This window comes from Myripristis murdjan, chromosome 8 (assembly GCF_902150065.1).
Source record: "Myripristis murdjan chromosome 8, fMyrMur1.1, whole genome shotgun sequence".
In the NCBI taxonomy this organism is placed as follows: domain Eukaryota; kingdom Metazoa; phylum Chordata; class Actinopteri; order Holocentriformes; family Holocentridae; genus Myripristis; species Myripristis murdjan.
In genome coordinates, this window is record NC_043987.1 from 19,903,147 (window position 1) to 19,920,368 (window position 17,222).

Sequence of the window (17,222 nt, forward strand, 5' to 3'; positions counted from 1 at the left end):
GTGCACACAAATGTACACGGCTGACATAAACAGATGCAGGTTCTCACAGAAAATACCTGAAGTCTCTACCTCAGAACACAAACCTGTGCCTTGACCTCAGCACCTCAGTGAGAAGATCAAAGACCCGGTGGCAGTGAGGAAGAGGAGAATGAGGATCAGGACAGAAGATCTCTGTGGGAAACACATTAGATCCCAGAGCCCAGGTGTGCTGAGATAGAACCAGAGAATTGGCTCTATCTTCTTCCCGCAGCAGCAGTGTACCTGAGAACCTTTTGGAGTCAGGGATCATTCAGGATGTAAGAAAGTTTAGAAGAGAGGATCAATGCACTTGGATGCTTCTTTTGGGTTTAGCAGCATGGAACTAAAAGAAATGTCTCCACCTTGGATACGTCGACTCTACATTGTCTCTGATGTTAGGCAGAGACTTCTCTCTCCCCCCTGGCTTGCTTGTGTCCCAAAAATATGCACTTTGCTTTAAATGTGAAATTGGCTGAAAGTACCATAGATAGCCTGCGTTTAGTGCCTTGTTATTAGGGCTCACTCATCTGGGTCTTTTGAGGCACAAATATAAAACATGTGTGTGGCACTCACAGGTAAGCTCGGTGGTGCCAATTACTCTGCAGTGCACCCAATTCCCTTTTCCACAATTGCACATTGGTAACTTGGTATTATGCGTATGCCTTGCCTCAGACGATCGATGTGTCAGTCTGGGTTTTGCATCTGGAGGTCTCTAATGGTGGCTTGTTGATGGTGCTGCATTGCTAAGTGCATGCAGGCACCATACCCCCAAACTAGCTGAAGGTGGGTGGGTGGTTGAGCAAAAGAGCCTGTGTGTGTGCGTTCAGGCATAAGTGAGTGTTCCTGGCGGTTGTGTGTGTGTGTGTGTGTCTGTACTGTACTATATGTGTATGTGTATGTCAAGTGCATGTGAATACATTTACTGCTGGGGATAAAATTACAGCAAAGCCACCACTCCAGCGGCTAGTGCCTGGGGAAAATAGACGGCTGCTCCATTTGGGCTCAGACAGGGATCAGTTTCAAGCGCTTGTTGGGTCTGACAGTGTTTATATTGGAGAGGTTCGCGCCAAGGTGGCAGAGAGAACAGATTAGCCAGGTGCTGGGCTGTGGCCGGCCTCCCACACCAATGTTTTTACCACACAGGAAAGATGGGAGGACTGATTTTAGAAACAGAAGGTGCTGAGGTAGCTGTTGTTTGCTTCAGTGCCCCTTCTTACGAGAAGTGTTTTTGCATGTGAGGGAGACGGGTATACGCTACCGATATTTTGTGCACGTTTGTGCGTATGTGTGTATATCTGTGTATGTATGTGGCATGTGTGTGAAACACAGAGCTGCAGAGCTACTCTTTTATTTACAGTTTCAATCAGGCCCAGCCTTCTATAGCCTATCCTCCTCTCTGCCCAGTGAGGCTGCCCCCATACTCACACAGTTCCACTACACCATCCTCTGCATTTGCCACCATAAATCTCGAGCATGAACTTGTATATTGGTGGGCAGGGAGAGGCTTCAGTAATAAGAAGTGAGAGTGAGTCAGCCAGCATGGTGGACCAAGAAGCAGGCATGCTCCAGGCCCTGGCAGCTTACTGCGACTATTAATACAGACTTTAATTAGCCCGCCACAAACACTGGCACAATCGGCTCAGTGTCGCCTGTGGCTGGTGAGGTAGACAGATCAATAGGTCTGATCATGCCTTTTTCATCAGCTCAAATGAAAGCACTTTGTCTCCAAGCTCAGCCCTGGCCCTTGCGTGTCACCTTAAAGGCTTTCTTGCTGCTGCACTGGCTGTGTGCAGTGTTGCGGATGGGGCCTGTATAATCTGGCTGCATTAGGGAACCATAAAGATAAATGAAGGGAGGCACAGAGCATAACTCATCCTGTCAGAGGAGTGGGTTTAAGGCCGGGAAACTTTGTGTTTTCTATAGCAGCCCCCACCACCCTGCCTCCATGGCTTCCCTCTTCCACACGCTCCCTTCCTCCTACTCTCTTTCTTGTGTACAGTCTCCGCTTTTTTTCTGCTTCTGTATCTACTTTGTGTGTCTCTCCGTCTCCGTCACTGTGTATCTCTCTCTCTCTCTCTCTCTCTCTCTCTCTATCTCTCTCTCTCTCTCTCTCTCTCTCTCTCTCTCTCTCTCTCTCTCTCTCCCCTCCCCTCCTTCCCCTGTATCCTGTTTTTTGCTGATCTGGAGCTATGGAAGTGTTCATTTAGACTTCTTCTGCTGCACAAATTGCTCTTCTACCTCTTTGGCAGTGCATTTGAATTCGGGGGATGAAAGAGCAAGCTGCTTTTGCGGCAACGGCTTATTGCATGCACTTTCTGGCAGTGTTTTCTGTTGACCTTCAAGTTCCCAATCACTGTCTCAAAAAAATGAAAATAGCTTGTTCAGACTCCTCATTTCCTCTGAATTGTTGGATGTTGCGTTGGTTGTCTGCTCACAGGAGCTACTGAATCACTGAATCTCTTCTTTTTTTTTTTATACCTCCCTTCCCTTTCCCACCACTGTGCTCTTACTCTCTCTGTCTCCCTCCCTGTTTTTGTCTCTCTCTCTCTCTTTCTTTCTCTCTCTCTCTCTCTCGCTCTCTGTGTCTCTCACTCTCTCCTCCCTATCCCCTGTCTCTCACCAGTGGATGATGTGCCACCCTACTTTAAGATGGAGCCTGTTCAAACCCAGGTTCACCTGGAGGGGAACCGTCTAGTTCTAACTTGCATGGCTGAAGGCAGCTGGCCTCTGGAATTCAAATGGATCTACAACAGCACCGAACTGACGCGCTTCTCCCTGGAGTACAGGTGAGGATCACAACCCCAACCTTGCTCCCCGGAATTAATTTTATCACCTATTTTTTCTCAGATTTTATTCATCAGCTGTAATTAGTTCACTACACCAGGACGTTTTAGCAGCATTTAAATGTAACTAATAGCTCAATTGCTCATTTTTATTCATATTGCAGACTCATTTCTATGTATTTATTCAAGTCTGATTTGGCTGCATGTCTCCCATGAGACATAAAATCTTGTGTTCAGGGGATTGTCAAATTTATTCCGATTTGTATCTCACACTGTATTCAATATGCAGGGAGCAGATGCTGTTTTTTTTCTGTTTGTGTTGCATATTCTGCATACTCTTATATGGTGGTGATCAGTGGTGGCTCTGGGCGGTTGCAACCACAGGGGCCAGTCTGAGGCCAGTTATTCTGTCAGAGGGATTTTTTACTTTGTTTACACAATTCTAAGAAATGATTAGGCATATAGCTCTTTTTTAATCCCGCAGCATGTGTCAGTTTCCATAAATCTTTTTATTTTATATATTTATATATGTTTATTATGTCAGAATATGTTGTCGATATAATGAGATGAGATAATCATAAAACCTGAGTATTCACATTTATCATATTGCTTTATCTCACAAAGCATTTTTTTAATGCTTACATTTTCTTTTAACCCCTTGAAACCTGGATCATCTGATTTTTTTTTTTTTTTTTAAATGCCTCTGAAAGGCGTCTGAATATCCAGAAATCACTACATTTTTATTTTTTATATTAAGTTTTCTGCAGGTCTGTATTCTGGAAAATATTTTAACTTGGACAGTGGTAATATGTCATACTGAACCAGAAGGTTTAAACACAATTTCAGCTTTTTAAGTTTGAGGTTTATTATAGATTTACCAGGTTTATGAGGTATTAGAAGAGGTGACATCACACTTTTGTAGTCATGTTATTTCACGTGTTCATAACTGGCTGTATTTCCGGATGATTGATAAAAGGTTACCTTATGGCAAAATATACTTCAAACTTCCAAATTTGTGAAATATCATCAGTTTGTAGCTACATTTCTCTAAGTTAATACTATAAGTTAGGCCATCAAATAACAGTGAAGTCCATATAAGAAAATATATTTAAGCTCCTGTTAATTAATTTCATATTGTTGAGCTCCCTACCTAAAGCAATCCAGGGGCCATGAGCTGGAGGAAATACTGTGGAAACAGGGCCGGAAAGGATTTGCTCTTTTCTTTTCTTCTCAAATGAAATTCTGTTCTGTGTCCATGCAATACAAACACACACTCTTCATCATTTTGGAGTCTTGCTTTGCTACAGCTTGAGTTCTGCAGAAACTTGGTCTGCTTGGATATGGGGAAAGTGGCACAGGCAGGTGGAGTCAGCACTCATTATGCAAAAAGGCAATGTAAATGATAGGTTTATTGTAATTGTAATACTTCACTGAGCAGATGAAAGTAATTGGTTGTCATTATGTTATGTTGAATACTGCTCATTAAGGGGTGTGGGGAGCTGGGGGGCAGAGAGGGTCCGTGACCTTTGTCACAGGGGAATTGGTGGCAATTCATCTGGCCTATGGTAATGTAAAATCTTTTACATGATTTTTGTTTGCTTGCTTGTTTGCTTGTTTTTTCTGAACTTTTTAAAAATGCCCACTCGGTAAAGACACTTCAGTGCTGTTTTGTTGTGTTGGAACTATTGTGCTTGCACTGAAACTTTTTTTTTTTTTTTTTTTATCATATGGTTCAGTGGGCTACTCTTCTGTGGCCTCAATATTTTGCTGTTCCACTGGCCATGAATTTTGAAAGGACCATCTTCATACCTGCTTCAGCTTTATAACAATGCTTGGGAATTGTGTCTGTGCATGTGTATGTGTGTGTGTGTGTGTGTGTGCAAATAACACACATGTACATGCATATGTGTGTGTCTCTGTGTGTGCATGTGTTACTGTGAGCCATGGTTCACAGTAACAACCCAGAATGAAACAGAGCTTCTTTCTGATTGCACAAGTTGGCAGCTGGCTTTTGACTGGCAGGTCAGGTCAGAGCTTTAAATGTGCAACCCCGCACACCGCACACACACACACACACACACACACACACACACACACCCTACCCTCTTTTTCCCCATCAATCTATCTCTCTCACTTTCCCTTTTCTCTGTCTATTTCACTCTCTCCTCTTCTTCTTCTCCTCCTCTGTCTTTGCCCATCTTTCCTCAGCGGCTGGCTGTGCTCTCACGTGGCTTAGTCTCTGGGTCTGCCTCGCAGGCCAGCCCTCTGCTTATTATTCTTCACCAGCCCTGATCAAAGAGGCAAACTGGAATCCATTTAACCAAGGAATCCGCGCCCCTCTGAATTGCAATGCAGGGGAACATGGCAGGGGTGGACTCCCAACTTCTAAGTGGCTTTATTAAGCAGACCAATTAAAGGGCTCTCAGCTCTCTGCTTATCTTTCTGGGATTTCACACACATCATTTAACATGAATGCACATCAGGGCAGAGATAGAGCTATGGCTGCCCAAGAATAACATGTGAGATGTGTTCTTATGATTTCATTCCATTAACTAAAGATTGAGTGATAATAATGGGGTTTTGTGAATGCCAGTCAGGGACTCTAGCTGCCTTCACTCACCACTTCACCACTGACCTGTAAATGACATTTTTCTTTCCTTAGGCTCACTCCTTTTCCAGCGTTATATCAGCACTACAGCGAATTGAAGACCACTCTAATATATTCCTACCTACGGGTTCTTCACTGAAACACTGCAGTTCCTTTTTCATCTTGACTGGAAGACAAAAGCACCAAGATGACAAAGTGTCGCTGTCTGTCAAGCTGATGGTGACTAACGGCAGCTTCTGTTGTGTGTGACCATTAGATACCTGATCCCGTCCCTGGACCGATCGCATGCTGGCCACTACCGCTGCATTGTCAGGAACCGAGTGGGTGCTATAATGCAGTGCAGCACAGAAGTACAAGTTGCCTGTGAGTGCAGCTTCCTTCCCGTATACATCCTTGACTCTGAAAGAGTTTAGGAGACAGAAATATTGTTATGAAAGAACTGTCATGTACAGCATGCGGATGAGTCAGTCCCGCTAAAGGAGCTTAGCATTTATAAAAGGTGCAGAACAATGGAAACGGCTATTCACTTTGTTGCAGGCATGCACTCCCAACATTTTCTCCCCGAACATTGATATTTCTCTCATTTTTTCTCTCTTTCTTTTGCTGCCTCTGTTTTTTCTTTGTCTGATAGATATGGGTGGTTTTGTAGAGGGCGAGAGATCGCAAACTGTATCCCAGGGTGAAGGTGCTCTCATCTACGCTCCACGCATTCACAGCTTCCCCAGACCGCAGATCACATGGTTCAGAGATGGGCGTAAGATTCCCTCCAGCAGTCGCATGTAAGTTTCGATGTTCACGTATTCAGGCTGGTTTGTTTGGCTTGAGCACAAGGTGTGTCTGCGTATGACTCAGTTTCTGTGTGTTTGAGCGAGCAGCTCTCATACTATATGAGCTGTTGGTGAACCCTGAGCCATCTTTCACAGAGAACTTGTAAGAAGTTCAATACTGCTCACAGATTTTCTTCAGTCCCCCCCCACACACCGTGAGTGAGGTTGAGCAGAATAGTTTATGAACCGATGCTGGCGTGGGCCCTGTGTTCATCATTGAATCACCTCTCAGTGATAAAGCGGGTTATTATATCGCCCCTATTGACTTTGCAGGCAGAATGATTGAAGGGTAGAGATAGAGCAGGCAGCAGAGGAACCAATTAGACAAAATTGGACAAAAGGCCTCAATTGATGATATGTGTGACTGACAGCGCTCACCCCTGTGCGGATTTGTGGGTGTGTGGGGGAAGGGATGTGTGTGCGTATGTGCCTGTGGTGAGAATCTATGTGAGGCTGTTTTTGAGCGAGAGTATATGTTGTGAATGTGTGTGTGTGTGCGTTTGTGTGTGGTGGCCGCATTTGTGTAGAGATTTGTGTCTGCTCTTATGTACATTTTTCCTGTGTGCTTACGAGTAACATTCTGAATGACGCACAACGCACGAGTGCGTGGGCCGGTGTGTGTGTGAAAATGCATTTTCCTCTCCATCAATACTGTATGCATGTGTGTTCATATAATGCCTGCCTTTGTGTGTGTCAGGGAGGTCTAGGTAATCACTCGAGATTAATTTAGCCATCCAGACAGAAACGCGGGCAGGTTGGGCAGAGGGTAGACCTTCAGAAACCACCTCACCATTGATTATTCAGCAGCAAGCTCTGTCATGTCATAGTTGACGTGAAGACGTTTAGACATTTACTCAGAATCATATTCTCTCACTTGAACGCCTTAGAACAGATAGGCGGGTGCATTCCCTGCCTGAGAAAGGCCCCTGAGAGATGGCGAGAACACAGAAGGAAATCATAAGAAAAATCTCAAGCACTTGCGAAAACGTTCATCCGGCAATTGCAGCCGATACTGCGCTTAAGTGCAGTGGTGGAGCTTTATTCTGACACTGAGACACCCTGACAGGACACTCTGATTTTACTGCCTGTTTGCTCGCTCTGTGTCAGGCTACATTGATATTCATAGGCGTGGGTGTATGTGTGTGTATTGGTGAGAGAGAATGGCCCCTAATTGTCCAGGAGTGTGTCTCTTTATTCTGCACCAATCAGGCAGGTGCTGGCGGATGATTAGTGTCATCTCTTATTTAACGAGCTCTCCTCACATGCTCAAGGCCTTGAGCCTTATCAGTATACCGGCCTTCTCATCCTGAGGCTGCCACATCGCAAACAAAAGGATTTTATGTAATACTCTATGGAACCAAACAGGAGGGGATGTTGTTCACAAAAATTGTTTTTACGTGCATGTTTCTTTCCCAGACATAATTTATGAGTGCGTGAGCGTTTGTGCATGTTTATTACCCTGTGTCAGTTTACCCTGAGGATTTATTGACTGTGAGAAATAACTACTCACAGGTTTAATGATATGAGTGTGCATCTGTGTGTGCATCTGTTTGTGTGTGTGTGTGTGTGTGTGCGTGTGTGTGTGTGTGTGTGTGTGTGTGTGTGTGTGTGTGTGTGTGTGTGTGTGTGCATGGATATTTGCCCAGTGCCATCACCCTGGACAACACACTGGTCATTCTGTCCACGGTGGCTCCTGATGCAGGACGCTACTATGCGCAGGCTGTCAATGACAAGAATGGCGAGAATAAGACCAGCCAGCCCATCACACTCACAGTGGAGAGTAAGCATTGACGCACACACACACACATGCACGCACACACACACACACACACACACACACACACACACACACACACACACACACACACACAAACAAACAGTGAAAGACACAGTGAGTCACCAGCTTGCTCTCTTCAGCAGATTGCATCAACAGGTTGCTGCAGATAAAATATCGTCTAATTTCAAGCTATTGTTGTGTAGCTTTGCTCTCAGTTCACCGCGAGTGTAGTTATTCAACAGGTAGCCCTGGCAAACATAATAGAAACAAACATAGCGCCCTCTATTGGCTCTTCATTTCTTCATATTTGTCCTTTCCACCTCTTCTTGATGGGTTCATAGGTATAATTATGCTCATTATCTCCACGGCAACAATTGTCCTCTCACACTGTGGTACTAGTCCACCTCTGGCAGGAGCAAGGAGTTTTCGTGCCAGGGCGTGTTTTAGGTGGAGCTCCAGCAGTGGCTCTTGGACTGTCTGACTGAACGGGCCCATAAACTGGACCCTGGGTTTCATCGGCCCCCACACAAAGCAGATTTATGAAAATGGCACTGAGTGAACAGTGTGTGATAATTGCCTACGCAGTCACGCACACACACAAACACATACGTGTAAACACAGGCCGAGTGTGTGCCTCAGCATTTGTCACTGGCTTAAGCAAAGTCAAGAGAATAGCTTGTACCAAATTTATATCAGGGTTTTTTGAGTCCACTTAATACAAGCTACATGGAAACGTTGTTGTGGTACTTCTCGTGTAAACACCGTCCTTTCAAATCGTCAGTGCTTTTCAAAAAGCCTGACCTTTCTTCTGCTCCCTCACCTCCTCTATTCTAAAGTAAACCACATTCCAAACAATATCACATGTTTTTTTTTTTTTTTTTTTTTAACCTTCATTACACAGAGTATTGTCGGATGATTTTTTAACTATTTTGGGTGCGTAGTCACACATTTGTAATATCAGCTTGTTGGCAGCTCCACTATCTGATCTCTAATGTGAATACATTGTTTGTAATTCAGTGCTCATTGTGCATGACACAGCAGTCTGTGGCGAGAAGATATCACTGAATTATCTTGTGACCTTCCGAATTTCACAACTGTATTTTGCTTCTTAGGTCTAGATAAAGCAGGTTTTTTTTTTTTTTTTTTTTTTTTTTTTTTTACAGCTAGATCTCTCTAACAGAGAAACAGCCACCGAGACTCACTGAGAACTTAATGTTCTCTGAAAACTTAACGTTCTCAGTGCACTTACTGTTCCTGGTGAGTTGTGAGAACTGATGCTGGCAAATGCTTCTGTATTTGAGTTGAGCTACTTGGTTTTAGAGTGTGGACTGTGCCTCAGCTTTTGTTTAAAACTGACTGAGGCCTGAAACCATGTCTTTTGAATGTCAGTCCTGATATCTGAGTTACGTTGTCTGAAGAGCAAATGAAAGGTCAGAAGATGCCTTCTCAGGCTGTGATTTCAATTTCTTACGTGATATCCATGCTCTGTACAAATGTAGGATCCACAAGACTCAAACCATTGTTTCAACTGTTTGACCGTATAAAGGTTTTGTTTTTAATTGATTTCACCTTTTAAATACACGTTTCTTGTTGCCAAGCCTCTGTTTACAGTGAACAGCACTCAGCTTGTCTTATCATAAATCTTAGTTTGGAGTAATACCACGCCAAATGTTGTGCTAAACTTAGCATAATAACTACCATGGAGCTGCTTATCAAGTACTGTAAAGACTAACATTCATGAACAGAATCCAAAGCAAAATACATCAACATTGCCCATGGATGTTGAAAGTCAACTGGGAAAGAAATTTTTAGCATAACATAAGCAAGGCAGAATCCCCTTTTTGAGCTGGTTTCCTTGTAACAGGGTTCAAGTCTGCTGTGTTGTGCCTGTATTTTAGTCATGTGGTGATTGTGCTGCTTTCTTGTAAAAACTGAGAATAACATTAACAAAGTAAAAGTACATTATACAGTAATCCCTGTGTGGGATTAATAAAGGTCTGTTACTGCTACACTCAGCAACTTGTGACGTTGGTGTCTCTTCTCACCATAGACTGATGTGGCCTCAATGACGCCAAGAAAATATCAATATGCTGTTGCTGGGCTAAAGCGACAAGCACTGTTGCTGGTTTATCCCAGCAACAGTGTGTGTTTGCGTCCATGAATCCATGTCCAAACCAGTTTTTTTTTTCCCCACAAAGTAAATGAATGAATAAACAAACAAAAGAATACTTCATATCGCCATGCACTCTGCAGCTATACAGTTATACAGTTCTCAGACATTTTTTCTATGTTACACAAATTATATGCTGGAATTCTTTCACAATATAGGCTACTGAGATGACTTTGCTAAAAATACAAAAGTTTAGATAGCAGTAATATTTTTGGTTGATGTATGCCTGCCTATTTGAGAGCCAACTGGTGTCCTGGCCTGACTGATGTGATTTTAACAGAATCTGGCATCCACTGGGGCAAGCAGACACATCCATTCATTTAGTATATCAATAAAATATTCTAAGTGTTGTCAAATGAGGTGATTGACTTTATTCTGTACTTGCCAACATATCTTAAATTTAAAAAAAAAAAAACTGTGGGGAAGACAGCATCTTGGAAATATAAACAGTGTACAGTCAAAATGTTTTAGAATATCTTTAAAATTGCTGGCTAATTAAAAAAAATGAACTCACGCGCACGCACACACACACACACACACACACACACACACACACACACATGCACACACGCACACACACAAACACATTAGGCGCCTGTGGCAATATCACATGCTAGCTGGGTAATAGCAAAAATTTGCTATGCAGGTCGCCATGTTTTTTACTTTTCCCTTTTAATTAGATGATTACACACTTGAGGTATCCTCAAAACTTAGAGTTCATGAACTGGAATACAAAAATTAATGTCTGCCTTGAAACCAATTCTGTCGTCTATAAAGTGAAATTAGTTATTTGTCAAGCCAAGCTGATTCCTGGTTTTCCTTGTGTTAAATGACAAAACTTCATGACAACATTTCCAGCCAAATGTGATGGAATTTAATTCTGCAGTTTGTAGTTTGATTAAAAAAAATAGAGTTCATTTATGGTGAAGATTAAAAGCTTCTGCAATATCAGTGTAACCCTGATATAAACGCTACACACATAAGTTGCAACAATCAAATTCTCAAAAGGAAGCCTGACAAGCCTGTTATAATTATAATCATAATAAGCCACTCAAGGCCATGCTTTAGAGTGATTTTAAAATTTAAACCACAACCTCTTGTGGCTTATCACTTAAACAAGAACTCAAGCTGTGGGAGCCAGTTGGAAAATTTGCATCGCATTAAATTGGGTTCTTCAAATTGTCGTACAATTGAATCGATTCATCAAATTTAAAAATTAAAGAGGACTTGAATGAAACATGCAAAAACAGAGTAGAAACCGTCAGCAAACAGTGAGTAAAAAGTGACGGCAACAACACATCAGGAGGGCTGTGCCAACACACACACACACGCTGTTCACAATGGAAGTTTTGCCGTTATTATACCTATTCCACAAAATACACAATAAAAGGCAAAGAAGAAAGTTGACTGTGGCACCTGAAAAGCAGCGAGAGTTCTGCAAAAGGTTAACATATGCACATACACATGTGCACACACAGCCACATGCAAACACCAACACCCGTGCACACATGCAGTACACCACATACTCACACATATATGAAGCACACACTCACACCCATACTCAGGGGAGGTGGGGGGAAAATGAGATCAGATTCAGAGAGAGATCACTGATTGAGGGCAGTGAATCGATGGTTGGCTACAGGCTCTGTGAAACCCGTGAGCGATGGTGCTGCATTTAATCGCCTTTTCTGTTTGTCTCAATTACGCTACATAATGGCTCCTAACACCTGGGCTAACACCATGCTCAGGAAATGCTGTGTGCACTAGCAAACGGATCTATAGTAAAGACAGAGGTATTACAGTTTTTACCGAGTGCTAACCAGCTTTTCTCAAAACTGAAGTCACATTTTTAAACCACTTCACACAATTCAGCTTGGGCAGCTTGTCACAGCAGTTAATTTTGCTTCCAAAATGCACTGCAACTATCAAAACACTGCACATATGTCTGAAAATCAGCTCATTCTGCCTAACCACAAGCAAAGGATGCCATTCAAAAAGAAAAACAAAAACAAAAAAAAAACAGTTTTAATTTTAAATCATGTTGAAGTTGTGGATTAATCATGGTTAATCAATCAATACTGAAAATGTATTAACCCTATAAAGCCATTTGTATCATATATGATACAAGTTATTAAATAACACATTCCATTTAGGTTTAATCAATACTTGACCAAAATACTCCTGTATACCTTTGGACACTTCACCCTGGACCATACCAATGGCACTTCAAGTACTGTCATATATGATACAACAGAAAACTCTTATGTAATAACGTATTTTTATTTATTTATTTATTTATTTATTTTACATTTTGTTATAGGACTAAATAAAGGGTTCAATTTAAAAAAAAAAATGGAATTTTCTTCCAATTCTTTCATAGTTCAGGCTTTATAGGGTTAATGTAATAGTGCATATAAGCTGGGTGATAGCATGCTTGATGGCTAAGTCTCAAGTGCACAAATTAGATATGCATTTAATACAGATTTTTTTCAACTTTCTCGCTCTCCAATATGCTCTCTCTCTCTTATCATCTATGTTTGTGTGTGTGTGTGTGTGTGTGTGTGTGTTTGTGCCTGTGTGCATGGGCTGCAGATGTAGGGGGGCCCGCAGACCCCATCGCCCCCTCCATCATCATTCCCCCCAGAAATACCAGTGTAACAGTTGGGAGAAACGAGGCTGTCATGGAGTGTGTCGCCAACGCAAGGTATCCCTCTTTAAGCGCTCATGCAGACGCGCCGAGGAAAAAATGTGCATGCATATACACACAGGGGCTCAGAGATGCACACGCTTGGAATATCACAACACCTCACGTCTGACATTTAATGATTTCAATGATCCTCGATATCCTTTGTTTGAACATGATAGAAAAGTGTTTTGTACATCTCTCATTTTGTACCTCTTCTCCATTTTCGCTTTGATTCAAGGTTTCACTCTGTTCTCCCTATCTCTCGCTATCCCTGTCCTGAATTCTGACTATTATCTTCAATTCAAAGACTTACTGTAATCAGAATGACAGATGTATCCCTCAGTGCCGCGTAACCTTGAAACAGAATATGAATCTGTATTAAAAACCACCACTCCGTCTCTATTTCTCTCTTCCGATGCCTTTCATCTTTCGTCCTGTAGACCACTTGTCAAAATGAGTATCACTTGGCGAAAAGATGGAGTGGTGGTCAATACAGGGATCCGGGATTTTGGCCGAAGATTGGTCATCAGTCTGCCTGCGGTCAGTGACAGTGGCTACTACGAGTGTGAGGCATCACTCCGCAGCAGCAGTGTCCCCTCAGTCACTGCTGGCGCCTACCTGCATGTTCTTGGTAAAAGTGACCTTTGAGCCACAGTTCAAATTGTAACTGCACACTGAGTACCTGAGCATTAATAATGTGTGCTCTTCTGTTTCAGAGAACATTTTTATGCCTTTTTACATTTTAAACACCGGTTTGATGCTTATATCCAGAGTGCTGTACAATAAATGCTGCAGAGAGACTAGTGATAAAAAAGAATAGCATAGATGATTTGTGCGTGGGTTTTTAAAGGTTTAAGCAGGGCAGTGTTTTATCTGTTTTTCTTTTTTTTCTTTTCTTTTTTTTTTTTTCACAGAGCATCCTCTGTTTGTAAAAGAGCCACCAAGTCACATCAGTGCCGAGATGGAGAAGGTGGTGGATATACCCTGTCAGGCACGAGGTCAGTGATGTTTGTGTGTTTGTGGGCTTTACTTTGTGTGTGTGTGTGTGTGTGTGTGTGTGACGGAGAAAATTAAAACAAGCCAGAGAATCCAAGAGACTATAGCGAGATGGAAAAATCAAATCTCTCTTCTCCCTCTGCAGGCACACCACAGCCAGATATAGTGTGGTATAAAGATGCCGTGCCCATAAGTCCAGTGAAGATCCCCAGGTACAGAGTGCTGGTAGGCGGCAGTCTGCAGATAAACGGTCTTCTGCCAGACGACACAGGGATGTTTCAGTGCTTTGCCCGGAACCTGGCAGGAGAGATCCAGACAAACACCTACCTAGCTGTTACTAGTACGTCCCCTTGAAAAAATTTCAATACTATCTGCACCTCCTCTGCTTATTTCTGCTCATCTTCCCTTCTCTGTTCTTCTCTTTTTATCTCCCTCCCAAATCCCCTCCTCTATTCTCATTTCTAATCCTCTTTTCTCCCCATCTCCCTTGCCTCCTACACTCATCTATCTATATATCTCTTCCCAGTGACAGATTTGTCACCTTAGATGCTCGAGCAATTATTGGCTATTTTTGAATCAGAGAATGAACAGGAGTGGAGGAACGATCGGAGGTGCCTTGTCATTTTCTCAGAGCTGTCCTCGAGAATGAGACCTGACAGCCGCACCTTTTGTCAAGTCTATTAAGCTCGCAGCCATCGTCTGTTTTCTTACAGAGAAAGCTGTTCATGTCCCTCATTATCGCCTCCGTCTAACCTGATACTGTGTGTGTGCGCTTGTTTTTTGTGTGTGTGGATGACCCTTCCCCTGCCAGGTATTGCTCCCAACATTACTGCCGGGCCCTCCGACAGTGCAGTGATTGACGGCATGTCAGTCATTCTTCACTGTGAGACCTCTGGAGCCCCGCGGCCAGCCATCACCTGGCAGAAAGGTGCGTGGGTTCACAGCATGGCACTTTGAGGCTGATACATTATGCTGCATTTGGATTTGTCAAACCTAGACAAGAGATATTGAAAGGAATGAGAGTGAGTGTTTTCTGCGAACAAGATTTACTTCTTCGCTTTCGCCATGCTGCACTTCTTTCCCATTCTTTCCCCCATCCTCCATTCCTCTCCATCAATCACGTCTGTCCTCCCCTGCAGGTGAACGTGTCTTGGCCAGCGGCTCGGTGCAGCTGCCCAGGTTCACCCTGCTGGAGTCAGGCAGCCTCTTAATCAGCCCCTCCCACCTGTCAGATGCTGGGTCCTATACCTGTATGGCCAGTAACTCCAGGGGAATCGATGAAGCTGCAGCTGACCTGGTGGTCTGGGGTAAGCAAAATACTGCACTCTGCATAATAATCACATTATTTGCATCCTACATTCTTTCTACCATGTAGAAAGTATTTCATTATTATGAAACCAAGCCAAATCACTGGAAAATGCCAAAAAAGATGTGGATTTTCATGGTATCGTCAACCTGTTTTAATCCACTTTTGAAATGTTTACTTGTTGGTACAGTCAGCACCAGGCTTCAGCAGCATCACTGTCAACAGATTATGACTGTATAGTCTACTGACTCATACATATAGTAATTTTTTGTGGATAATTTCACATTACCATTCCTCTAAGCCTCACCAAATACTCCACTCAGGCATGATTCAACTTGATTTGAAGACAAAGTCGGCGAAAGCTGACAGTGAGTCTTGTGTAAACTTAGCGGGCTTGCTTCAATCAGTCGTTCAAACAAAGATTCTCACTGGCGACCCGGGTGTGTGTTTACAGCACGGACCCGCATCACCAAGCCGCCACAGGACCAGAGTGTCATCAAAGGGACCAAGGCTGTTATGACCTGTGGTGTAACCCATGACCCCAGTGTCACTGTCAGGTAAAGATGACACCGACCAGCCTCTGCTTAGTGATTTTTCTAGAATGCAACAAAATGGCTTTGTGAAATTTGGTAAAATTGCTTTAACAATTTATCCCCAGTGAAGCTATTGCTCTGCACACAAATTCATAGTATTGTAAAATGAAAGTCTGACATTATACATTTTCATGCATCCTTGGTTTAGAAGCTTGGTTATCAATGTTGTCGTTAATTACTTTATAAAATCTGCTCGAGATCTTGTAGCATTTATCCACTCTTATACAATCTCCTATGGGAAGACTTTTGAGTCTTATAGTCAGATTGAGGAATTAGTCGTTCTCTTTCCCCCTCTCTCCAGACAGTCTTGAGTGAGATGGAGTGTGTGTACATGTGTGTGTCTCACCGGGAGTGGAATGATGTCTATGGAGCCCAGTGATTAGAGTGCCTGTCACCTGTGGGCCCATGGCATTGATCAGATTGTGGGGGTAAACAGATGAATATGTAAACAGTGTAATAACTTCAGACAGCGCCTTTAATTAAACGCAACACAGAGGAGATTAGCTGGAGAGCCCAAACAGTCCCAATTAATCACAGTGGCTTCTAGTGTGTGTTTGTGCATGCACTTATGTGTGGGTGTGTGGGTGTCTCCATACATATGCTTGAGTGTGTGATGGAGAGTTAAATGCATGGAGGAGAGGTTATGTGTGTGTGTGTGTGTGTGTGTGTGAGACAGTGAGAGTTTGTTCTCAGATTTGAATCACTTTGCCATCAGCCTCACAAGGCTTTTCAGTTTGTGTCAGCACCTTCTGTGTTTTGCTGTATGAACTGACACACCCTACAGATGTACTGTCACAACACGCAGACACAGATTGTTACTCTGCGTGGATGTGCACTTGGTTATGCGTGCACGTGTACTTACTCATGTATGCATCCCCAGGTATGTGTGGGAGAAGAGCGGCTCGGTGATTGACGTGAACACGTCGCCCCGCCTGCGGCTGGATCCCGATGGGACCCTGCACATCTCCCAGACGTGGTCGGGTGACATCGGAACATACACCTGCAGGGTGACCTCGGTGGGCGGCAATGACTCCCGCAGCGCCCATCTCCGAGTCAGGTCTGCGTTGCTGCCACTCGTCCACAACCACTTATCTTATTCTCTCCTGGTTTTTATTTTCATGTTTATCTGTGGCATAATGGATGGATGTTTTCTCTGCTATTGTGGTTTATCACTGCTCCTTTCTCTGTTTGGCTATTTAATTATTTTATTTACAGCCTCGTTCTCTGATTGTTTTTTGTCTTGTTCTCTGATTTTATCTCTTTGTATCTCACATACACACATGTAGGCAGCTGCCCCATGCCCCAGAGAACCCAATAGCAACTCTAAGTATCACCGAGAAGAGGGCCATCAACTTAACATGGGCCCAGGCTTTTGATGGTAACAGCCCCCTGATCCGCTACATCCTTGAAGTCTCAGAGAACAGTGAGTTGTTCATAGCTTCATCCTAACCGTAGAGC

General features: G+C 43.2%; 1 protein-coding gene across 1 annotated transcript in view; it reads left to right on the forward strand.

The window, feature by feature from the left end:
- The first annotated feature begins 2,683 nt into the window (after positions 1–2,683).
- Positions 2,684–17,222, forward strand: part of sdk2a (sidekick cell adhesion molecule 2a) — a 48,471-nt gene continuing 33,932 nt past the window's right edge. The window contains exons 1-13 of the mRNA XM_030059042.1: positions 2,684–2,804; positions 5,666–5,772; positions 6,041–6,188; positions 7,883–8,016; positions 12,776–12,887; positions 13,310–13,500; positions 13,784–13,867; positions 14,011–14,205; positions 14,677–14,793; positions 15,005–15,172; positions 15,626–15,728; positions 16,645–16,821; positions 17,051–17,187. Of these exons, the coding sequence (XP_029914902.1) occupies positions 2,725–2,804; positions 5,666–5,772; positions 6,041–6,188; positions 7,883–8,016; positions 12,776–12,887; positions 13,310–13,500; positions 13,784–13,867; positions 14,011–14,205; positions 14,677–14,793; positions 15,005–15,172; positions 15,626–15,728; positions 16,645–16,821; positions 17,051–17,187 (1,753 nt within the window). The 5' untranslated portion in view covers positions 2,684–2,724. The remainder of the gene's footprint in view (positions 2,805–5,665; positions 5,773–6,040; positions 6,189–7,882; positions 8,017–12,775; positions 12,888–13,309; positions 13,501–13,783; positions 13,868–14,010; positions 14,206–14,676; positions 14,794–15,004; positions 15,173–15,625; positions 15,729–16,644; positions 16,822–17,050; positions 17,188–17,222) is intronic.